This window comes from Hermetia illucens, chromosome 2 (genome assembly GCF_905115235.1).
Source record: "Hermetia illucens chromosome 2, iHerIll2.2.curated.20191125, whole genome shotgun sequence".
In the NCBI taxonomy this organism is placed as follows: Eukaryota; Metazoa; Arthropoda; class Insecta; order Diptera; family Stratiomyidae; genus Hermetia; species Hermetia illucens.
The window spans coordinates 117501702-117527028 of record NC_051850.1 but is presented as its reverse complement, the minus strand read 5'-3'; the positions used below and the strand labels follow the sequence as shown (position 1 = coordinate 117527028).

Sequence of the window (25327 nt, the reverse complement as noted above, 5' to 3'; positions counted from 1 at the left end):
TTATAATCGATGTAGCCGTACCGTTGGACCGGAACACTGTTGAAAAACAGCACGAAAAAATCCGGAACTACGGCCCCTTGGCAGATGATATGAAGCAGACTTGGAGACTACAAAAGATCCAAGTAGTCCCAGTAATAATTTCAGCGACGGGATTAGTCCCGCAGAACTTACATAAAGCGCTGAAAACGCTCGATCTTAGGGCTGGACTATACATGGAGATGCAAAAAGCAGTTATCCTTGCAACCTGTGCTATAGTCCGAAGAGTCCTGTCCGGTAACAATCTGACCTAATGGGTTTCAGTCTTGATCCGCACTGTCTTCAATATAAGATCCATGTCTCTGTAGTGTAGGACCTCCGCGTCATTGGCTGAAGTGTTTGCGACAATCGGGATGTAGCAATACATTTTCGCATGGTCGCACACACTTTGCGTTAAAACGCATCATCGCTGTGATGCGGGCCTTTGGATGTTGCCTTCAGCCCATCCTTAGGTTGGTCGCCCCTCGGTCCGGTTGGGCAGGAAGAGGGTCCGTGGGCTTTTTGAACTATATATATAAAACAAAAATGGACTAACGGTTTCGTCCAGAGCAGAGGCAACTCTTCAAACGCTGCCTCATCTCTGCCCTGTCAGCAGCGTGATCAAAAGTGATAACAGGTGGAAAAACACGTCTTTATATAATCGCAATCGACAAGGTTGCGAATTATATTGAAGCTAAGCTAGACTAAAGCTAGGTAATAATTTAGGATATGGGGGATCCTAAGTCCACATTTACATGATGTTGGACCGGACCAGATGGAAAGCATAGCACCCAAGCATTCAAAAACCCACTTTCGGTCACGCTGCTCCCAGGGTAGAGGTGATGCACCGTCTGAAGAGTTGCCTCTGCCCTGGACGGAGCCGTTAGTCCTTTTTTGTTTTTTGAATGCTTGGGGGCTATGTCCCAAACAAGGTATCCGCGGATCAAACACGGTGGGAGTAATTTGCTCTCCATTTGGTCCGGTCCAACATCATGTGAATGTGCACTTAGGATCCCCTATATTCCTAAACATATATATATGCATATATATATATTGAAATGAAACTTGGTGAACATATGCAGACTGTGAAATCCAGTCAATAATATTATTCCGTATGAGGTTTAACGGAAGTCCCCATTCACCCAAAGAAAATAGGTACATTTTTTCCCAAATGTAATAAACAGGCTTATTCTCAGAAGCTGTCCAACTGATAAACTTGAAAGAGTTCCTCAAGGGCTAGCATATAGTCCTGAAAATCCTTCTTGTTCTGACCCCTGGTCAATAAAATGTGATAATAGTATACTATATTTTTTTGAGAATTGTGGGGTCCTAAGTCTGCATCAACTTAATGCTGGACCAGACCAAATGAGGAGCAACTTACTCCCTCTTTTTTTGGTCCACGGACCCCTCGTTTAGGGCTTAGCACCCAAACTTTACAAAAATGTCAGGCGATGACGGCTTTACGGTTTCTTACCAGAACAGAGGCAAATTGTCAGACGCTGCCTCAGCTCTGCGCTGGGAGCAGCGTGACCGAAACGGCTCGCAGATGTTGAGTACTCCTTTATATAATTCGTAGAACACGACATGACTACGAATTATATTGCGCCCAAATCCGCCTTATTGACCAGAGGTTGGCCAGAGCTGAAAATATATTTTTTTTTGAGAATTGTGGGGTCCTAAGTCCGCATCAACTTAATGCTTAAATTACTCCCTATTTTTTTGGTCCACGGACCCCTCGTTTAAGGCTTAGCACCCAAACTTTACAAAAATGTCAGACGATGACGGCTATACGGTTTCTTACCAGGACATAGGCAATTCCTCAGATGCTGCCTCACCTCTACCCTGGGAGCAGCGTGACCAAAGTGGCTCGCAGATGTTGAGGGCTCCGTTTTGTAATAGTATACTCATTTATTTTTGAAATTTGCTGGGGCCGCCGCCCCTTCCCCCTGGAATTCGTCACAGAAATACGAATTCTGCAAGACTTTAGATCATAATTTAGATCATACCATCGAAGACGCTTCTCTCGCAAATATCGTCACGGATCCTTGACTCGACAATAACAAAGAATACCAGTTGTGGGACGGCACGTCACCCTACTACTAATATTAACAAAATTAGAAAAAGTCAACTCATATTCGTACTACTTTCCGGAAACTTAAAATATCATAGGACGAATCACAGTTTTGTACTTACATGTCTTTTGTTCATACTTTTGTGGAGCATTAGACATCTGCACATTCGCTTCTTAGGTATCATCATCTTTTTGATATTCCATTGTCAGCATGTATGTGCATAGTTCAAGTTCCAATATCGTCGCACTTAATTCTGTACCATTCATAAGCCTACAGATACGAGGCAAGTACAAAGCCGAACACAAAGAGCCATAATATACCAGTATTCGAACCCCGGGGTACGAGACCCGGATTTAAACCAACTCGGCCATCATCTTTGTGTTCATGCTTCATTGTAAATCCATAGATGAAAGCTTCTATCAAAATTCTAGATAATTAGCATCAGCCCAGTCGCAACGCGCAGCGAAACAACCAATTGAACTGATACCAAGCCCTCGTTTCAATGCCCATTCATTTCGAACCGAAATCGCTGTATGGATGATCAAACAACCCACTTCCTTTATTCACAAGCACCACAAACGGAATATCTTTTTTGAATACCGACATCTTATTCCTTCTATTATATCAACGAGCAAATTGGAACCCTCCGTCAGCCATCATTCCACTTCTTTCTCCCTTTTTATCGCTTTGTTACGTTTTTATTTCGAAACCATTCCTTATTTTCCGGTTTTTCTAAATTGTGAAAAATGGGGAGATTCCCTTGGAAAATCTCAAGAAAAAATGGAAATGTTAGGAAACAGTGTAGCATGAGTGGTACCTTCGAATTAAATTATTTATGAGTGGTAGTTCGCCCCATCAAACAAAATGATAGGAAAAGGTGCGACCACGGTCAAAGGAGATATATATCGTCGAAATGTATAAGTAGGAAATCCTAAGCTCGTCTGTAATGATCCATTTTATTTATATGGTCTTCGTGATCCAATCTATGATAGTTATATACTTGTGTGGGTATATATAGGACACATTGAAATTCAGGATAAAATATTGCCAATAAGATTTTTTTGGTAATTGGTTATCGATAGCATATGAGAGATGTGAGATAATGATGTCCGGGGAGGAGTTTTGATTTATCGAGGACATGGTAAGTGCTTTTGGGGCGAAGGTCAAAATTCCTTTCCTTCCATCTAGCAACCTTTAGAAGAATACTCAAGTGTAACTTCTGAAAGCTGTTTACTGAGACCCATCTCAAATTGGGAGAAATTCTAGCTCCACTGCTCAGATTCTGACATCTTCACTTCAGCAATTATCTTGGTAAGTACGTTCCTGGAATCCATGTTCCTCGCGTCAAATCAGACTCTCTAAGTGACGACAACAAGCGTATCTTTATTTCTAATTAACTTAAGTGCAATACACGTACAGCCCTTCTAAATGTGTCTGGATTCCGACGTAATGTCTCAGCGGGATATCGTTAAGATGCGAAAACAAATTCTTGGATTGCTATTCCAAGCAAATGAAAAAGGCAAATGTTTACGGTAGATGTTCCGATAATGAGAATCAATTTAATAATGGTAGACAGAAAATTAGGAATTGCTTTTTACATGCTCAGTTTTCCGCCACGGTATGGGATGGGTAAGTTATGGGAAGGGTAGTCTAGTGATGATATCAGGCGGGCTAATAAGAAACTAATGAAATAATTTGATTAGGGACGAACGTCTTTGATGAAGAACTTGGAATGAATAGCTTCATTGTTGTCTGGCATATTTCTGCCTTTGGCGTATACATAAACCGTATGTCATGTCGAATGGTAATGTATCATAATGCCTACGGGAACCTGTATCAAGTAGTGTTTCACCATTGTCCAATACAGTGAATAGGCCACAATATCAGATATATTCACCTAGAGAGGAATTAATTTACATCAATTAAACCAGATTACAATCAATTAATTACGTTAACTTCTAAGTGCCACCAATGTGGATTATACAAGTAATTAACACATCGTCTACTGGATTGTCATTCTCACTAAGATTAACACAAATGCTCGGAATGAAAGTTACCAAAACGGATCACACGCCCCCACGCAAACGCAACCACCCCAGCCATAGGGAAGCCAGTACATTCGTTTGGAATACACTGGCGAATCCTAGAAGATCATAAGGCGCAACTATACCGTGCTTGTCATTTGCAGATCATCTTTGATCCGTGTATCCCCGCTACATATCGCCGATAGATCTGCCCTAGCTGGTAGAGCATATTTAATACGAAGATTCAGATGGAGAACACATTAAAGGCACCTGCCGGCCAAGAATGTAATCCCCCGATAGTATCTGCGCTTATTGTTCTTTAGATTACATTAGTTGGCCACCGCACAATAGAACCGTACTTTGAATGCGGCGTGTGTGTGCATCCAAAGAACCAATTCACCACCGGAGACGCCGTTTCTTCACAAAGGTGCACTTACAGGCGTGAAAGCTACACAGGCCTTGTTAATTATCAGCTCTATCTTTATTCTCCAATTTAACTTACGACACTGCTTCATAATTTCACTCATAGTGTAAAGACCAACGAATCACATCGCTCCTGTCCAGTATCCATTGAACTCTGTTCCTCACTACCAAGGACAGCACCGACTAGGGCTCCTTAACTTCCAAAAGGGGGTTTTGACCGCAGTGCCCTTCGGAAAGTGCATCCGGAGATGCAGCTCCCACATTTCACCAGAACATTCCATCCGTAGCCTACACAATGACGAAATCTATGAGCACCGTCCTTGATAACTTGATTACTAGACCATCTCCCTGCCTACAATTAATCCTTCTGAGATCTCTGAAAAAGTAGCAAACTTCCATAGCGAGATCTCCAATCAGAAACCATCCAGGTCTGCACCCTCTTATTTTCGGCTGTGAGAACACTGACCCCAACGGTAATTATTCCCCGAGATGGGGAAATGTTACACACTGATTGGTTTGGGTTAGTAATAAAGTCGAAGAGAGGCTCACTTCTTTCGCTAATTGCCGAACTACTCCAAAACGTTGGCTTTACATTGGCATCAGAGCCTATTAATAGGTTGGCTTTCCTCGATGCGATGCCAGACCTCTGCTCTTTTGTTTTTTCCGGCGACACTCATCAATTGTGAGCCAGGTAGAACAAGGAAATATGCACGTTTTAGGTTCCCGCCTGCTCCTGGAACTCAGGTCTGGACACATAATAGCGTGAGGCCTCATCCTAGCAACGGTATATGTTCCATAACTAGCATATCTAGTGCTGTGGAATCAATTGTAACATTTGTTTTGTACCTCCTCCCACCCAAAGCTCCCTCCCACCTCAAAGAAGATCAACTGGCTAGTCTAGCTGCATTGCGGATGCGGCAGATTTACCTCCGCTACCCTCAGCATGGTCCGCTTATGTAGGAGGATCGCCGGCTCCCGTTACTCTTCATCATCAGTATGTGGCTCCTGACCACACCACTTAAATCCTTCACAACGCGGGCTTCGTCAGCCGATCCTTGCTGCGTCGCTATCTGCAACGATTGCTTAGCATCTGAGCCCTTTCACACTCTGCTTTTCTTACTGTTATGATCCACCTCATCTTGAAATCAGTTAAAGCTTCCATCTTCCGCTTGCACCATCTGCTTGCAAGCGTTCGTTATTATTGAATATCATTTAGTGAGGTCGTTTTCATTCCCTTCATCGACAATACCAACCTCCTTATTCTTCGCACTCTTGTTGAAAATATGAATGACCTTCTGATACTAGCTCTTGCGCGAAACAATACCAATACAATACCTTATTGAAATCGGTTTATTGTCTGTCTGTCTGTCGCATTTTTCTCGGAAACGATTACACCTATTGACACCAAATTTGGTGGAAAGGTAAGAAATGTGAACGCTCCACATACAGTGAATAATATCGTTCTAAGTGAAATTTGAGAAGAGGCCCCCATACATGCAAAAGCGGAGGTGTAAAATTTCTTTTTACCAAATATAGTCTTGTAGATATTCAAATAAAAAAACCCGATTAATACTTTTCAAAACTGGGCTCAGCTTTCACACTTAATTCGCAAGGGGAGAGTGTGGGGGTTGGAAAAGAGTAATTTCTTTCACCGGGCCTTTCTTAGAACCTACCCAACCGATGAATCTGAAAAAAATGACCGGAAGCTACTTTATGGTGCCTAAGCTCCGAAATACCCTTCATATTGATATACGTTCGAATATGTATAGTTATTAATAATACATTATTGTAATGAGTATATCATCATCAACGGCGCAACAACCGGTATCCGGGCTTTCCGGGCTAGATCATCCTAATCCATACGGATTAAGTGACCCGCCCACCGTAACCTATTGAGCCGGATTTTATCCACAACCTCATGGTCATGGTATCGCTCATAGATTTCGTCGTTATATAGGCTACAGAATCGTCCATCCTCATGTAGGGAGTCAAAAATTCTTCGGAGGATTCTTCTCTCGAACGCGGCCAAGAGTTCGCAATTTTTCTTGCTAAGAACCCAAGTTTCCGAGGAATATATGAGGACTGGCAAGATCATTGTCGTCTTGTACAGTAAGAAATTTGACTCTATGGCGAGACGTTTCGAGCGGAATAGTTTTTGTAAAATGAAATAGGCTCTGCTAGCACCCAACATCCGTGCCCGGATTTCACCGTCAGAGCTGTTACCGGATGTGATTTTTGACCGTAGATAAGAAAAATTATCAACGCTTTCAAAGTTGTAGTCTCCTATCTTTATTCTTCCCGTTTGACCAGTGCGGTTTGATGTTAGTTGGTTGATTTTTGGTGCTGAAGTTGCCACCATATATTATGTTTTGTCTTGCCTTCGTTGATATACAGCTCGAGATCTCGCGCCGCCTCCTCAATTTAGATGAAGGCAGTGGGTGGACTTAAATTAGATCATGCTCCTCGCATTTACCTCAGCACCACGGATCACTTTTTCCTTGTACTGATGAAGGAAGTAAGTTATTTCGGCTAGGTCGTCCGCAAATGCTTGTGTGAAGACTTTTTTATCGTCCAAGAGCTGGATAATATGGATGCCAAGAGCCATAATAGCGGAGAGAGGACCCCTCCCTGTGAGCAGCCCCTAAAACATCCTGCTTCAATAGACTTCTGATCGACCAATATGTCGATTTTTCTCCACTTTAGCATGTGAAGAATCCAACTGATTAGCAGCAGTTCGATTCCATTCTGTCTTCCCGCATCACAAATTGCCGCGAATGAGGCATAATTGAAGGCACCTTCGATGTCCATGAATGCGCCTAAGGCATATTCTTTTTCGGACATTGCCTTTTCAATTTTTTGCCGTGAGCTCGTGGAGCGCTGTCTCCGTGGATTTGCCGTTCTGGTAAGCATGTTGTCTAACCGAACCGATCTACTAGTCTTTCTAGTCCTTTTAGTAGAAAAGACGTTAAATTGATCGGTCTAAACTTTTTGCGCCTGTGTAGATGGGTTTCTCTGATTTGGAAATAAATAACACCTTCACATCCGCCAGTTAAGTTTAGACCCCTGACAACCCCACCAACAAACCACGATTCTTGTATAAGGTATATAAATGTCTTCCAGCTATTGATCCGACGACTGATAAGTGCAATCGCCACTTTACAATGCTACAAATTTATTTGGGAAATGTGGCACCTCATCTACGCTGCAGATGAAGATACCAAGGGCTACACGTCCTCTTCAATGGTTTTAGGAGCTGACACTTATAACTTGACGATCCGTAGCCCGTAGTAGAACCGGCAGCCCGATTTTCTCCGAATCTTCTTAACATCGGGTTCGGGAACGCCGATAGTGAGAAAAGTTCGCGACCTATTGGCTCTCTCTACTGTTTTGATGCCTAGCAGCATCCAGCTGGAAGTACAATATTAATTCTGCACACCAAGTTGTTGCAGAACCCCAGCACCATTCCGCTCTTTTTCTGAAAGCTACAAGAAGCACTTTTTCAGGGTTAGTCGCCCACCCTCCCGCACATCGTTGAGGGAGAAGCAGTACTGCCTGAACCACTCGTTCATGTCTTCGCCGGCAAAGTTTAGCCGTAACATTTTACGGTATACACCTACCGACTCAAAGCAAAGCTTAATGCCTTGCGAGTATGCAATCCTTACAGCTAGGAGGAGTTTCCTCCAAACTATTCGCACTGCTCAGTATCGTAACCGGATAGATAAGAGTCGTCATACAAGACCCATCCATCGGCTTCGATAGCCTTGGCTGCAAATGAGGGCCTAACCGTTGCCGGCCGAGCCCTCTTTGCTGCCATTTGTGTCGAAGAGGTCGGATCATCCGAGGACCACTGCCGCTTCGGTTTCCCCTTAGCCGCAGGTTCTTCCTTACTGAGCTCCCTCACCACGACAAGGAATGTAATCGTCGAGGGAGAAAAATAGGAAAAAGGAGAAAAGTCTACCTTACTTTTGAGGATCGAAGATGAACTTAAAGGGGGTTTGCAGTAAATTTTCAAAATGCGATGCAATAATGTACTATTATCAAGTTTATTTGAACGGATATCGTAACAGAAATTATTTTTTGCAGATTTTTCGATTGGCTAGTTTCTGAGTATGAGTCCTTTAGATCCGTACATTCCTCCAAAATACTAACCGAGGCCTTTCATTTGGTACCCCATATGGCAATTTCGGTAAAAAAATGTTACCCACCTCACTTAGGTGTATGGGGAGCCCCCTTAAGTTTAATTTGCAACAATGTAATGCATGTATGGGGATTCAGAGTTCCCACCTTTCCATCAAATTCCATGCCAATAAGTGTACCCGTTGCTGAGAAAAATGCGCCTGACAAGCAGACGGATAGACAGACAAACCTTAAAAACGGAACGAGGTCCCAAATTAAGCAAGGCGCCAGATGTTGAACGCAAAACGAGAATGAGATTATCAGATACATGAGGATTGAGCGCAATGCGATGACCTTTCTTTAGTTTCTACCGGTAAGACGTACACTTACCTAATTTGAATTGAGTTCGGCTCCCACCGGGCTCACTGACAGAACCTGAATTTCCGCTAATTTGTGAATATAATTGAATGCTAGCTGCTACTCAATTTAGGCTTTTTTGTGTTTTTTTTTTATTTGGGATTGAGGGAGCACCAAATCCATGTATGAAAAAGAGGAAACTAAATCTGCTAACCAGTTCAATCACGCTGCTCCCAGGGCAGAGGCACTCTTTGAAGTTGTTTTGTCGGCAGCGTCCGTACACTCTGAGCGCAAAGGAGTGTCAGTCAATTCACTTTCACAGTCTTCAACGCGACTATCGTTCTGGCCGCTCGTCTTATTTCTTTCTACCCTGAAAGTGGCTGAGAAATCGAGGAACATTACGACCCGACATTAACGACAGCTTCAATTTCAGAAGTAACAAGTACATTGCTATATTTCGACAAGAGGAACTTTGAAGAATTGACTAATTCGTTGAACCAACGTTACAAGACGTACAGTCTGAATATTTAGCCCATACGGAAAAAAATGAAATGAAAATCAATCTAAGGGCGGGGTGTTGTTGCTTATATAATTAAACGTTTGAATTTTTTATTTACATATTATTCACGCAAGAAAGAAAGAAAAGTCAAACTGTTCAGGAATAACCTTTCCTCTTTGAGCGCTCTGGAAAGGGAGGGTATTTTTTTTTTTTGCTTTTGTATCGTCATTTCCTTACTTTTATTCCATAATCTAAGCATTTATCCCAATGCATTTTATACTCAATTTTATGGTTTTTTATTGTTTTAATTTTTTCGTATGGTATCGCAGATGCCGGATTTTACCTAATATTAGCACTAGGTGCCAAGCACTGAACATGGGCGGACTACCTTCTTAAAGATAAATTTAAAGGAGCTTTGGAGGTGGTGGTCTGTGGTAAATTAATAGGAGAATCCATCGAAAACTGGTGTATTTCTACACGGTTTGGACTAGACTGTGTATGAGTCTCAGGATATCAAGCAAGCGAAACCGTGACGGATTTGGGTATAATACCTGCAGCTGAAAAGGTTATGGTAACTACAACCACCCTCTAGAGATGCCACATTCTTTTGTTTTCGGAGCCAATAGCTCATAGTTCACCCCCTTCACAGTTCCATTCAATGTGGCTATTATATAATATTTTCCATTATTATTTTTTTAGTATTATTTAAGGCTTTCAATTCTATTTATTGCTTTTCTTTAAAAATTTTCACGGTGGCATGATTTTTGTTATTATATCTGCTTGAATTTAAGTATGAACTATAGGGTAATGGATTTTAACTGAAACTGAACAGCCACTCCGATTGATCGAAATTCAATGGAAAGCTGGAAACAGGGATTCTCCATGCATGCAGTGAGTAACATCGGTCTACGTTACGTTTAAGGGAGGATCTCCATACATTACAAAAGGGGGGGGTCATGTATGGTACAAAATAATGGACAGTTTTCGAGGCGGGAATTAGTTTTCACATTAGTTGCGGGAGCTGAAAAGGGTTCAATTATTTCAAGGACCCGTTCTTAAAAATTACTCAACCTAAAAATCTGGTGATTCGTGCGTACGGTAACTAGGCCTCAAAGTACTCTTCATTACAATCTCCCTCTCAAATAAAGTTAATAATAGTATATAATTAATTATATTAAGTTCATCCTAGATCCCTAAAATGATATACTTTTATAGTAGGCATGACACTGGAAGTTTGGTGGAAATTCTTTCATTACTAACAAAGTTATAGTAGGTCAAAATTGCCTAAGAGATAAAATGCCAATTTCACATCGAATTGAAAATCGGGTGTATTCATCGCATATAGGTTACAAGCTATATAAAAGGAACCATCGTGTATAATCACACGTAAGATATCGAAGTGATCAAAGCCTGCAAACATCCTCAAGCCTGCCTGGCAAAGAAGCACCCTTCACAGGAAATTTCGCAACCTTTTTAGGTTTTTGGGGTATCTCTTCCCACGACCAATAGGAGAGAGGCTGATTTTTGGATCATCGCCAGTCGCATTTTGTCATTTCGCAAGATATTTATCTTCCTCTCTGCATGGTTTCTAACGAGAGCTTTGAATAGAAAGATGATCCAATTATTCCTGTTAAAAATGGCCACCCGATCCCCACCAAAAATATAATTCTGGTATTGACAGCAAGAGTATATTTATGTACATAGATTTTTCCAATTCAAAGAAGGCCAATAATTAACAATTTTCTCTTTCTTAATTTTCAGGAGAACATCCAGAGGCCATGCAAACAGGATCGTCCGGATGTCAGCACAGTTGGATTGGGATTTGTTTTCTACTCTTCATATTATTTTCATATAACACATCACAATTAAACTTCTCATTGTCGCCAAGCAGAACCAGATGATAAATACAAGGTTCAAACATGAAAATATCTTCAATCTGCAATACAGTTGAATACCATACCGTTTCCCAGGACATCAGATCTTTTAAGGTAGCAAAACTTACGAACGAAAAAAGTTACGAACAAACTAGTGAAAAGCTAAAAGTACTGTAAGGACATGTAAGCTAGGAAAATTGGTTACTCATGAGCAAATTGTATAATGCATTGAAATTTGTAGGTAACAAACGTTAGCTTTGTAAGGTATACTCAACTTTGCACTAATACTGTATAGTACCACCCTATCTATGTATGTATGTATTCCTAAATGAAATGTTGCTTTGCATTCTACTTTCGGAGATACAATCTCCACTTCTACGTGATTATGAAAGACTCTCCCTGTAAATACTTATGTAAGTGTTTCTGTTTACGCTCCAGAATTTTTTATCATTTATATTAAATGGCAGCAAATGATAAAATCATCTTCAGATCCATAAGTGAAATGTTTAGACGTAATCTAATTACACCAAAAAATACTAGAGAAAGTTTTCATTATTGGGTGTGAGGATTAACTGAAAATCTCTACAAGAAATGACCTAGCTCGTACTGTAGTCCATCAGGTCATACCGTCACTAACTTAATGACAAAATACGATCAGGTAAATCTAACCGTTATTCTGGGTTGTTTCGCGTAGATGAAATCAATATTTTTTATTTAAGTTTTGAATATCGGTCTAGTCCAAACCACGCAAAAGTGCACCGTTCTGCAAACATATTTTTTATTGCGGCGGGTTTTCGGCGGGTATTCCCAATGTACAATACTATTACCGCCTTAAAATAGGTTTTTACCTTATTAAAGTAGGTTTTCAGTCGATCTGTCTGTCCGTCCGTCTGTATATCTGCCTTTTTTTGCATTGGAAGGTGGAATGGTTCACAACTTACCACTTCTATCATCCGGTTATGTGAGACTGGACTTACCAACTAAACCACCTCCTTCTCCTTTTTTTACTCTGCGGGGCTGTCACTTCAGTATTACCTCGCGAGGCAGGTTCAGTTACGAACTACGGCGGCTAGTATAATTATTTCCTACTTTCCTCTGAAGCTCTCCCTTCTACAGCAAATTGTGGATCGCCTTCATTAATTTTTCCACCGCCTTCCAATTTGTTCAGAAGCTAGCATGTAGTCGACGATATTCTTAGGTGACAACCTCGCCCGGAGTCAATTTCCGCCTCCGCTCTGTGGGTAGCAAACCTCGGGCTATTAAAAACAACAACTCATCCTCTGTAATCATCTCGCTTGTCGGCCAATATGGGGAGTCGTCTCGGCCGTAGCGATAAAGGTATGCACGCTACTCTCCGTGTCCGCTTAAGAATTGAGTTAGGCCGTAGCTAACTTCACCGTGTCTTTATTTGCTCCATTTTGTGACATCTTGAATAATCCTGTGGGTCCAATGTGATTTATCTGAATCAAGACCAAAATAGCTTCACTTCGATGGAAGCAGGACTTGCATATGATAGGTCACAGAGGCATCGACCCTCTTTCGCCATTGCCTGCTATTACAGGTAATGCTTCGCCTGATGTTGTATGGTAAGCGCACGACATTCATTATGCATTGAATCGCTTTTTCTCCGATTTACTTATAGTTTTAATGCTGATACCTATGCTGAAGCTGCATAAAGCAAGATATAGCTGACAACTCTCGAAATAAGGAGCCGGAATTGCCAAGAGCCACCTACATTCAGTTATTCTATTGTCAAACATTTAGAAACCCCGGAAACCGATGTTGCTAAATTCTCAAGGCTTGAATATAATTTTTTATTCAATCGTGACTCCTACGTATTTAAACCCTGGCTACGAATGTATGATGTTCGACGTTTCATTCCTTTGCTTGGTGATTAAAACTACATCGATTTTATGCTCTGCGAGCGCCACACCAGCGTCTTCTAGCCAAGATCTGACGTCAAAAATTGCCTCATTTTTGCAGCGGCAACTTGGAAATTCCGTCATACATTATTTTCCACAGGAGAGATGGAGGACTAATCTTTGTGGAAGCCCACAGATTGTTTTATTTGTCTTAGGTTCGGCATCCGAATCGTAGCACTATAGCCTCTTCAGGAGAAATTTGATGAGTATGTGCACCATGTATCTTGCCTTTCGAAATCCAAACTGCCTATCTGACAGACCATCCTCTCTTTCTGTGCTCGGTGCAAGCCTACTCGTTCGAAAAGTTTGCTAATGTCATTTAATAGGCATAAGACCAAGGATCACAAAGATCAGGTTTATTTGGCTCCGGGTTTAGCACAAGCTCCTGTTTCCTTCACTTTTCCGGTAAAATCCCTTTTTTGAGGTACGTCCTAAATGTTTCAGCGAACCACTTTACAACTACTTTATTTATTAGTTTTATTCGCCATCCCGTCTAACCCTGGAGCTTTATCTTTATCAACAATCTTCTTCGTCGCTTTCATGTCTTCTTCAGTTTTACTTCTAGAGATGACTGCTTGCAGTTCATCCCTCCCCTTTTTATATCGGTTGTGCTACTCATTAGGCTCAGGTCAGTTGCTACTTCATTTGCTGTACCTCGTTTCTTTAAGGCGAACTTTGCAAAATTCTTCAATTTCGGCATTCAACCAGAAATTTGGCATGCTTTTCTTAAGTACAGTGCGGCTGGCATGGAAGCGTCATATGCTTTCTTCATCCTGTCAAGAACCTGCATCACCATTGTGTTTGTTTCCCATCGGCATCTGCTCCTGCAGCAGTATTTCTTCGAACATTTACTTATGAAGTTTCTTGGATATCCAACCCGCTGCTGCAGTTTTCTTGATATGCTTTGCTCCTGTCCTACGCTCCTTGTGGAAAATGATAACCTGATGGCTCCTGTACATATATTGCTCTCTCATCCCATATACCGTCTCGGAAAAGTGTAGACACCGCCAGTATTTGCCAGAACAACACCCAAACGTGAAAATACTTTAAGCAATTTACGCCCTCTTGCATTTGTTTTGTGACTACCCGAATCTCCGGCCCAAGCGAATTGTGACGACCTTCTTCTGAAGCTAATCTTTCCACCATCATTACGGGCTCATCTAGCGTGATACTTAGTACACCGTGGCAACGGAATATGTGAATGCCATCTACTTTAGGTCGTGTGAATTCAACTTCTGGATTATTGCTCATATTTTTGAATGCTTGGTTTGCACAGGTCCAGATTGCTGCCTTCCCATTTCTGTCTGATACAAAAAAGCCACTCTGGAGATCTTTATAATGTTATTTTCAAGCATGCTTTGAATGAGTAGGTCCTGGGTTGCATGTAAAGGTTTAAATTCAGCTTCAGGATCTTCATTTACGAAAAACTAAAACCGCCTTTATTAACTCTGAACATGTGTCAGTGCCTCTGATATACTCGATGTTACTTTCCTGTGTTTCTCTAAATAGCAGGACGATATCTGTTTTCGTCCAGCCGACGCGAATTGTGCCAACAGTAATAGCTTTGAATAGTAAGGCTAGTATTACCATATGCTTTACGTAGCCTTATCACATTGTACTCAAGAATCGTATCTAGCCCAAGTTGTTGTACTTAATCAGCATTGAATCCTGGCTCACCTTCACCTCCGCTGGTTTGCCCAGCGATGATTCGATCTTCTTATGGAGATCGTGAGATTTAGTCTCTCCATACCTAAGGTCAAGACGTAAATCGCCTTTCTGCATGCGCCCAATCCGGTATATATATAGTACAGGGGGGACTGCCTCCCTTAAGTTTCCGAAGGATGTCCGCACATATTGGCTCGCTTTTTGTTTAATCAGCTCATCTAGCCACGATCCCTTTGTGGTGTTCCTTTTCTCTCCAATTTATGTCCTCGCCAATTGCAGCAATAACGACATTTGTCGCTTTTCTGTTATACTTACAATTGGTGTATCCTAGTGCTGCAATTAAAAGGATCCTTTACGTTTTTAAACGGCTCCTCCTTAGCATATTCGCTCGTAGATTGCAGGCCCGCTACAGCGAAACCCTTTCACAACGGAATTGAAACTTGACCTCTATGTTGAACATCTTGCTCCATTCTCTAGCTATATTTGAAATTTATAAATTGTCAATTGGCTTACCCACTGCAAACACCAATTTCTGTCTGTCTGCCGGTCTGTCTATTACGCGTAAATCTCTCAGAATTGATTATACCTATTGGCAAGAAATTTGGTAGAGACAACTGTGAACCTCCACACATGTGGTAAATTATATCGCTTCTCGTTAAACTTAAGGGGAATTCCCATACAAGTAGAAGAGGGGTGCTGAATTTTTACACCGAATATAACCATGTGTGATATCGAATGAAAAGTTTCAATTAGTCCCAACTAGAAGTAAGTATTAGTTTTGGAATGAGTCGCAAACGGGAGAAGGGCGAGTACACCCCTCAGAAACTACCCAACCGAAAATCTTGCAAAACATTAGTGTGATAGTATTACCCATTTAGTGCCGGCATCAGGTAAAACTCAGCGTGAGTCGAGATTGTGACAATATCAGAGTAATAATTGGCAACCCAACAAACCAATTTAAACACTGGCCTTGAGTCCCATGAGAGTACCCCAATTATCGACAGTAATTCAATCTAGATAGAGGAAAAAGTTTTAGAAAGTTACTCTCGGATAGACCAATGATCCTCATGCCCCTATGCTCTGCCTTTTCTCAGATCACGGGTTTAGCTTGAAATATAAGCTAAAATAGCCTTAGTTCGGACCCATATTTTGCCTAACAGAATGCCCTTTCAAACTATAATACTATGTTAAGGCAGCCTTTCCATTATTTTAAAAACGCCCAGAATGATCTATTCGCAAGAATCCCGGAAGAAATGTGATCCTTGGCATAGTATTCGCTGTTTTCAAGAAACACGGAAAGAAAGAAGTTATGATTAGAGAAAATATCACATAATCTACAGGCGGTCATCTTTTCACAATCAAATCCCACCAAAAGATTCTTTTAGAATATAGTTCCCACACCTAATAAATTGAAATGTATACAAGCATATTGAAAATGAATGGTGAAAATCGGTTGTATGACTTTGGAATCGTGAAAAAAATGCAGTTTTTAACTAATTGATTTGTTATGTTTGACTATAGCTATCTTTCTCGATTCAAAAACTTTTAGATATAAGTTAGATATTATTACAGAAGCATTGTAAAAAAACCGAATTATGGAAGCAATTAAATTGTGGGTTGTTACTTGGAAGCATGAGTTTCATTTACATTTTCAGATGAAAAGTACGGTTACGTCACCGGGCTTAACGTGAGTACCTGCCTGTCTCGTGGACTTATTCCCACGGACTTCTCAAGACACGAATTGATTTTGTGACCACATCAGAACCCCGCCCTAGCAAGCTACGACTGTACCAGTCTATACCGAGTGCATGGCTCAGCATTCATACTGGTGGATGCAAGACCTACCAAAATCTCTACCGAACTAAGGAGTCCGGCACCCGTGCTGAAATGCAACACTACGCTGAGACCCGAAGGTCTCTCTTCGCCAACCATAACCCCCATGAACCTCGACTTAGGGAGCCAACCGCAAACAACCGAGCTGAACGCACATACAACAGGAGTTCACGTGAAGTATGTGAATTCAGGGGCTATCCCGGTTCCCATGGTACCAATATACCCCTGGTAAGGTTTCGTGACTATCGCCACTTCAGATGAGTCCCGGTGCAGACTCGGGTCCGTTCGCCCTAATTAGGACTTTGGAGCATTCGCTTACTGCATCAACCCGCCACCTCTGAGCACCAGATGAAACAAATCCCCTATATCTCTACCTCTATATAATCCACTGGGCTAAATATTTAGCTAAAGCACCAAAAGTTTAACGCCACTTTAATTAACTACCACACACGCGGGGAATTACATTAGTTCTTAAATTTAAGGAAGGTTCCCATACACGGAAAGGAGGGGGTAACATTCATTTCATGAAATATATCCACTTGGGGTATCAAATGAAAATTCTTGATTTGTACTCGCAGATATTAGTTTCAATCTTGGTTGCAAAAAGGAGGAATGATGAGGGTCCGCAAGGGGTCGATTTCTTCAAAGACCCATTCTCAGAAACTACCCTATCGAAAAATATAAAAAAAATAGAGTGGTCCACGCACATGGTATCCAGGCTTACACCTTACATTGCGATATCTGATCAAATACAAATAACAGTAGCATATTAACATATTTTTGAAATTTGGTGCGGACCCCCTTAAAATCGTGCGAAACATAGGAGGAAATTCTATTTTTATTAATAAAGTGATAGTGAGTCAAAGCTGCTCCTTTCGCGTCAAATTACTACTACCTAAGTGATAAAATATATACATAACATTGAATTGAATAGCAGGTAACACTACGAGCTATGTATAAGTGGAACTAACGGGTAACCAAATATTCTTACCTAGAAAGTCAACAAAACATTCCATACGTAAGGCAGCGAGCTTCCGAATTCCGACTTGTTTAAATATGAACTTTCTGTTGAAACACCTTGTATGTTAGCTAAATTAACTGCCGTGCCAAGGGACGAACTGCGCGAAGTGATAATTCATTTCAGCAATCTCAGCTTAGCCGTTGAGACTAGGCAATATGTCCACCTTCCTTTCTGTGATCATTATTGTCATATAAAACTGACAGACAGATTCAGTCTTGTTCGGTGCGGCATCCTGAGCAGTATGGTCGATTATCGTGCCCAAATGGACGTAACCTCCTCGTGCAGATAACCTCCATGTCCCCTCAGGAATTTTGTCAGCTCGTAATTCCCTGTGACTTTATCCAATCCATCTTCTAATATCCGGAATGATGCGCTATGTCCAACGACCAGTTTGCAACTCGTCCTACCCTCTCTCGCCGTCCAGCTGCAGTCGAAATATGCTAGTTTCCCCGGTTGAATACGGTTTATCGTAGAAACACCGGACTTCATTCCCCAGGATGTCTACGGGGAGCATTCCTGCTAATACACGTGCTGCTTCTCCTGATGTTGGCAATATCGGAGTGCACTCAGCCGTAACACCATTCTTAATTTCCTGTAGTTTAGCTTATTTTCCAACACGGTTACCCATACTGAAGCTGCGTAGAGTAGGACAGAACTAACCACCCAAAGAAGAAAAAGCCGGCTCTGGCCCACCAATATTCGGCAGTATTCTCAAGATGGTTAGAGCAATGCGTACAATATATATTGGTGTTTGTAGTTTCACTACCGAGCCCATGGGCTTTTCCCACTTTGCACAGTTAAACTCGTTCTTCACACCTGTGTTAACACTGCACAGCATTTCCCTTCTCTTATTGCAACCTGTCTAAGATCAGTCACCATAGTGATGGCGTCGACGGTTGATCTTGCCTTACGAAATCCGAATTACTTTTCAGAAACACACGTTCAAATAGCAGCTATGGTATTGACCAAACATATCGGTCTATTTGAAGAGAGGGCACCCAATGGTGCACCTAACTTCGGAATAGGTATTAGCTTTTGTAGCTTCTATTGCTCGGAGAATTATCCTTCTCTAAGGCATGCCGTAAAAACTTCAGCAACAATACTTTGTGCTGTTCTGGTTGTTACTTTCAAGGCGATACTCGGCATACCATTCAGCCCTGGGGTCTTGTTGTCAGTGAGTTTCTTCACTGCCTCCAGAACTTCCTCATTTGCCATTGCAGAAACGTCATCGAGGTTTACATGCACTGTCGGAAGACTCGTATAGTGTACATCTACTAGGAAGAGAGTAATCACTATATTCTGCACTAACTTAGGACAAGTGATCGGTGGAGAGTACTTGTCTGTCCATGATGAGAGCACCGACCTATATACGCCACCCAGGGATCTGGTTCGGCTTCGGTAAGCAGCAGCTTACAATGATCGGTTTCGTTATTCATGACAGCCTCCATGAATTCTCCTAGCCTCGGGATCGGAGAGTGGAAATAAATCTCGGGCTCCACGAAGGGTACATCAAATATGTCCGCACTACGTGTGTTATGAGACGAGGCGATACAAAGTAATATCCCAGTTGGCGGAGCAGTCCAGTAGACAATTGTACAGTTTGAAAAGAGTATGCATATCAAGGACGATACGCTACGTTGCTGTAGGGAGGGGAGATTGAGGGTGAAGACTCGTGACGGATAATCAACCCGTGGAAGGTTCTTTTTGTAAAAGAGGGTCCGGGTAAATTTACGTTGAACAACTTCAAGAGCGCGGCAGTCACGAATGCGGAAGGGGGACTAGACTACACAGCAATATTCAAGGATGTTTCTGACAGCGGAATTGAAGAGTGTTAAGAAGGGCTGGATTGAGGTAAAGTCGGAGGAGGGACGTAGGACAAAACCAGACATTTTATAAGCTCTATTGATAATGTTAACGAAGTGGGAATTGAAACGAAGTTTATCGTCGTATATTACACCCAGGTCTTTGAAGGACGTCAGTAGTGAAAGGGATTGTCCACTAAGAGAGTAGGAAAAGGATGTTGGGGAAGGTTTAAGCGAATAACACTTCCAGTGGCATTTGTTGACATTCGGTGTTAGCTTATTGACCGAACCCCAACGGACTAAATTATCAAGGTTGGACTGTAAGAGAACACAGTCCAACAGAGGCAAACAATTTAAGGTCGTCTGCCTAAAGCAAATACGGGCAGGTGAGGATGGAGGCGAGGCCATTGATAAAAAACAGGACGAGTAGCGGGCCAAGTATAGAGCCTTGGGGAACACCAGAGGAAGGAGAGAAGGAACGAGATGAGAGGAAAGTCAGGAGATCACTGAGGGAGGGAAGTCTAGTAATGAAAGTCTAGAGAGGAGAATGCTATGGCCAACGATATCAAAGGCTTTGTTGAATCCTTCCGCAGTGTATGTTTCAAGCGAATGATAATAAGAATTTGCGTTGTGAACCAAGTTAGGTACGAGCGGGGGCAGGGAGGGGAAGAAGGGGCATAACAGGAGAAGAGATCGGACAGGATATTGTAACAGGTGTTTGGAGCTTGATCACACGATGAGTTGCTTAATATCTGTAGCCAGTTGAAAGACGCTAAAGCTGAGTTCAGACCGTCAAAATTGGCTTTGCGGAAGTTGAACTAAGTGGATTTATGCTTGGTTTTGGGTTTTGAACGAGGGAGTTCCGCTTCAAATTCAACCGCGGGACGGTGAGCATCAGTTTTGACATACGGGGATGTGCAAGGAGATAAAGTGAGGTGGCGCTCGGGGAGGTTGGAAAGGAAGAGATCGAGAGTACGGCCCAGGGAATTTTTGTTGGTATTGAAATTCAGGGCAGAACAAGGAAGAATATGGAAGGAAAGAATGGGAGAAGTTGTTGGAAGGAATTGGATGCCAGTATGATTAGGCCAGTGGAGCATGGGGATATCAAAGGAAGAAAGGGAGTGAAAGGAATCTGACAGTAAGGAGTTCAGACAAATTTTCAGACAATTCTTCATATAGTTAAGAAGGGCAAGCACACGGAACATATACACAAGATACAATGAACGGGAGAAAGCTTGGCGGGGAGGCACGAAGAGCAACACAATCAAAAGGAAAGCCAGACGAGGAGAAGACCCACCGCCAGTGGACTTACGAGATGCATCCCGGTCCCTTTCACAGCAGAAAGTGGAGTACCCTTCGGGGAGCTCGGAGTTTAATATGGCATCTTCCAGCCAGGTTTCGGAGATACAGATAGCGTGGTGTTGCTAAGCCAGCGCGGATAAATTGAAGGCCCCCAGCTTGGTTCTTGAACCCCTAACGTTCTGATAAAACAAACGGACAGTAAACATGGCTCCAGTTATATAGCTCGGCGGAGCAGGCGGGTTACCTTGAAATTTGCCCGCGACTTGGGGCGCTTGTATGGCTTGATGAATACACCTTCAGGCCAGAAAGAAGGGTTGCCGAGGACATCAACTTCATGTGGATAAGTCACCTTGCAAGATGCAATCACCCGGTCGGTGTTGTTGTCTTTTGTCAGTTTAGCGCGGGACAGAGGAGGAAGTAAACCAATTTTGCTCTTTTTACACTCTAGAACATCGTTTGTAGAAGTTGCGAACGCTAGCCGGGAGATAAAGAGCTGTTTAGCCACCTTTAGCTTGAGGCCACTAGTATGGGTGGATGAAGGGCCAGGATATATGGCGGTGGCGGGAAATGAAGCTTCGTTGGCGACAGGAACGTTGTCAAAAAGTGAGGCAGCTGTGTTGCGATTCGTGGCTTGCTAAGGAGGCTGCAAATAGTGTCGCGTTGTAGGCGCGATGGAGGGAAGATCGAAGGCTCGGTGGACCGTAACTCATCGCATAGAGGCCGCTGGATCAGGGGAGTAGAGCCAGTGGATATGTCGCTTTTAATACAATGTTGCCGTAAACACTGACTTGGAACAGCGCCTTTCGCTTTTCACAGTTTCGAGAAGTATGTCTTGGAGTTTATAATCGTTTTGCACAAAAAGTTTTCAATATACGCGAGCGTTTTTGAAATCGATCTTCTTATACTTTTCACAAAGTTTCCTCCATTCTGCGCAAATTGTCTCATTCTACGGAAAACGAAAGAATCTCAAGGTGCCTCCTTTTTTGCCTTGATAACTGTAACAACCACCATTTTTTCACAAAATTTTTTATTAAACTGTGTACACTTTCCATAGACCTCTCATGTTCTATATTTCGCCCTTCTTGAGCCATGAAATCAAATATAGCATGTACGATTTCTATTCTACACTCAACCCTTCTGGGAGCCTCCACCTATATAAGAACAAGATACTACGACAGTCGACATTGTATTAATTCTGCAATCTTCAATTAAAACGATACCTTACAAAATCCTTCCTGAAACTTGCTCCTGAAAAACAACAAATGCCGATAATTCCAGTATAAATTGGTATCGAAAATAGACTCACTTCCAGATGTTTCTAAAAAATACAGTATAGTAAAAATCTTGACTGACCGTTTCGTCCAGGGAAGAGACTACTCATTAGACGCTGTCTCACCTCTGCCCTGGGAACAGCGAGACCGAAGGTATCGACAGGTGGTAATAGCTCCATTTATATATAATCGTAATGACATGAGTGCGAATTATATTGAAGTGAAATCCGTCCGTTCAAATCTAGACCAAGCCGAAGTGATTTTTTTTTGTTGAGGATGCTGATAGTCCTGAGTCCGCATCCACTTGATGACGGACCGGACCACTTGGGAAGCAACTCTTCCTCTCTTGTGGTCCACGGACTCCTCTTTTTGGGTTAAACACCCAAGTTTATTAAAAATCTTGACTGATGGTTTCATCGTGTAGCACAGTTTCACATAAAATGATTTCTCCTCTTACTTATTAACTATCTGTTATTATAATACCTGAAGCGGACACTATATCCATTTAAAAATCAATAACTTTCGCAATTTTTCAATCCAATCTATTCCTTTTACGATAAATACCCAATACCGTTGACCGGAGACAGGATATTTAAAAGCTTGAGCTAATATTATATTATGTATATTGCATTATATTATTAATTCCACAAAGATTATGCAAGAAACATGAATAAACATTTCATCAGGATATTGAACTCAAAACATAAAACTCAGTACCATTATGAAAGCTTTCCGCACTCATTTTCCAGTAAATGCAATGTCATTTACGAGTACCTACGCCGAAAGCATGATTTTGTATGAAACGAAATATGCGTTTTTGGGGCGTTTATTAAATGTACGAAATTTTGAATGTGTTCGATTCATGGCTGCATTGAATGCAACCCCGTGAATGCACCTGTGAACTTATAGCTGATGGTAGGGATGGTGGGTTTTTCACTAAAATTTTGAATACTGACATGAAAAGAACTTAATGGCGCACGTATTACATGTTGTTTATACTTTGATATAAATGAATACGTGCGTTCCCGCCATTAATCCTGGATTCTGTATTCTCGGTACAATTTAATAAAGTATGAAATCTTTTTATGTTTTGGGGGGTATTTTTTAATATCTTTTATCCTTTACTTCCATTTCGAAAAGGATTAAAACTGGAAATTTTAAAATTTGACAAGGGAAATATAGATGCATCTGGAATGCTTCATCTGAGACAGACATTTCTCAGAATCGCGGTAAAAATAACTATAAATTACTTTATTTTAGCAACCCAAGCAAGTGCCCAATATAGGGTCCTTATTGCCATTTTTGAGGGTTTCCGTGATGCCAATAAAGAAGTGGAGCGATTTGATGACCAGCTGATGGAGCTCACCATTTTATCAGCTGATTGCACGATTCAATTCTTCTCCGTATACGCACCACAGATAGGTCAACCTGGTCCCAAGAATGATGCCTTCTCGCAACTTCTCAATACAAAGACCTGTAACGTGCCTGCTGCCAATTATATTATCATTGCGGGTAACCTTTACCATGTGGGTGAAAAGGACTCAGCAGATGTCATGGAGGAAAAGGATTTGAAGCACGCAATGAGGACTTTAAGCTAATAGTCGATTTTTCGGACACTCACCACATTATACTTGTAAACACATGGTCCATTCAACGATTATCTCATCTTCCTACACTTTACAGTGGAAACAATAACACCCGAATCGACTACCACGACACCACAAGTTTCTCAACGATAAAATGCTGGCCAATTGGCAAATTTGCAAGAATGTCAACCGGAAAACAAAGAAAGCGATCGCCGTCACCCGAGCGGTCGATTACAAAAATCTATACGATAAGCTGGACAGAGACAGAGAAATGTGAATCGGCTTGTCAAAAGTCGTTCAAATAACTATAAATAAAGCCGGGTTTGTCAAGAATCGCAGAACTATTGACGCAATGCGATTACTCATGAAGGAACACCATGAGAAACACCGCCCTCTTTACATTACATTTGTGGATCTAGAAAGCCGTTGGACTGTGTGCCACACCAACTCATACTCTACGGTATGCTCTACGACAACACCAGGGCCGAATTCATGCACTGGGCTAAATTGCTCTACAAGGATCCAAAAAGTAAAGTTCGAAGTGTGCAGGACATATTAAAACCAATTCGTGTCTCTGTCGGTGTTCATTGAGGTAGCCACCTCTCACCAATCCTCTTTATTCTTGTTATAGACACTGTCCCACGAGACATCCAACGCCTAGCGCCCTATACACTGCTTTATGCAGATTTCTAGCGTCTCATAGCAAAGGTGGTCTTCAGCAACTTATCTAAAAACAGAATGATCACCTAATGCAACAAGGTCTCAGATCAGATCTGAACAAAACTCAATTTTTGTCGATCGATCCCCATGAAACAATTATTGTCAGCGGCAGAGCTGAGTGACTTAAATATGTTGGTTCAATGCTATCAGTCAATGGAAAACTGCGTTAAGAAATTGCTTCACGCAACCTGGGCTAAGTGGCGTTCGGCAAAGAAGATGTTGCGTTGGAGTAGAGGCGTGACATATCCGAAATAGGGACATCCGCGGTCGATATGACGTTGCACTAATCTTGGAAAAATTGCGACAGAGGCATTTTTGATACGATCGACCACATAACTCGCGCTAACGAAAATTCATTTGCACAGATTGGTCTGAACATTGAAGTCAATGGGAAACGCCGAAATGGCCGATCAAAACAACGGTAGCTTGATATACTGGATGAATTGATGACTGGATCCAAATCAGGCATTTCTCAGAGCAAACTAGCACAGCCGATCACAACCAGCCGACCTCGCCTCTAAACGGAATAAAAGCTCATTATCTCCCGCATGAGGTAATATGGGATTTAGCCACTAAATATGTCGGGCGTAGAAACGTCATTCAATCACAGTGTTGCTTCCTTTGATGTTATAGGCGATATACTTCAGATTTACATAATTACGCAAGTCTTCATATGACCTGTTTTCGGATGGGACAGAGTGATCAAGAGCGAGCTGTTAGTAGGTTCATCCAGCCGACGAGGATCTGCTTACCTGCTAGTCATGCTTTAGTGGCAAGCGGATCTGGCGAGAGATGAACCAAATCAACAGTTCAAGGACAGTCTTC

The 25327-nt window shown here is 41.9% G+C and overlaps 1 protein-coding gene across 1 annotated transcript in view; it reads left to right on the top strand.

Moving 5' to 3' along the window:
- The window catches only part of LOC119650265 (kin of IRRE-like protein 2), a 435476-nt gene extending 422655 nt beyond the window's left edge, over positions 1-12821 (top strand). Inside the window, exon 9 of the mRNA XM_038052879.1 lies at positions 11268-12821. Coding sequence (XP_037908807.1) covers positions 11268-11407 — 140 coding nt within the window. The 3' untranslated portion in view covers positions 11408-12821. The remainder of the gene's footprint in view (positions 1-11267) is intronic.
- Positions 12822-25327: the final 12506 nt, after the last annotated feature.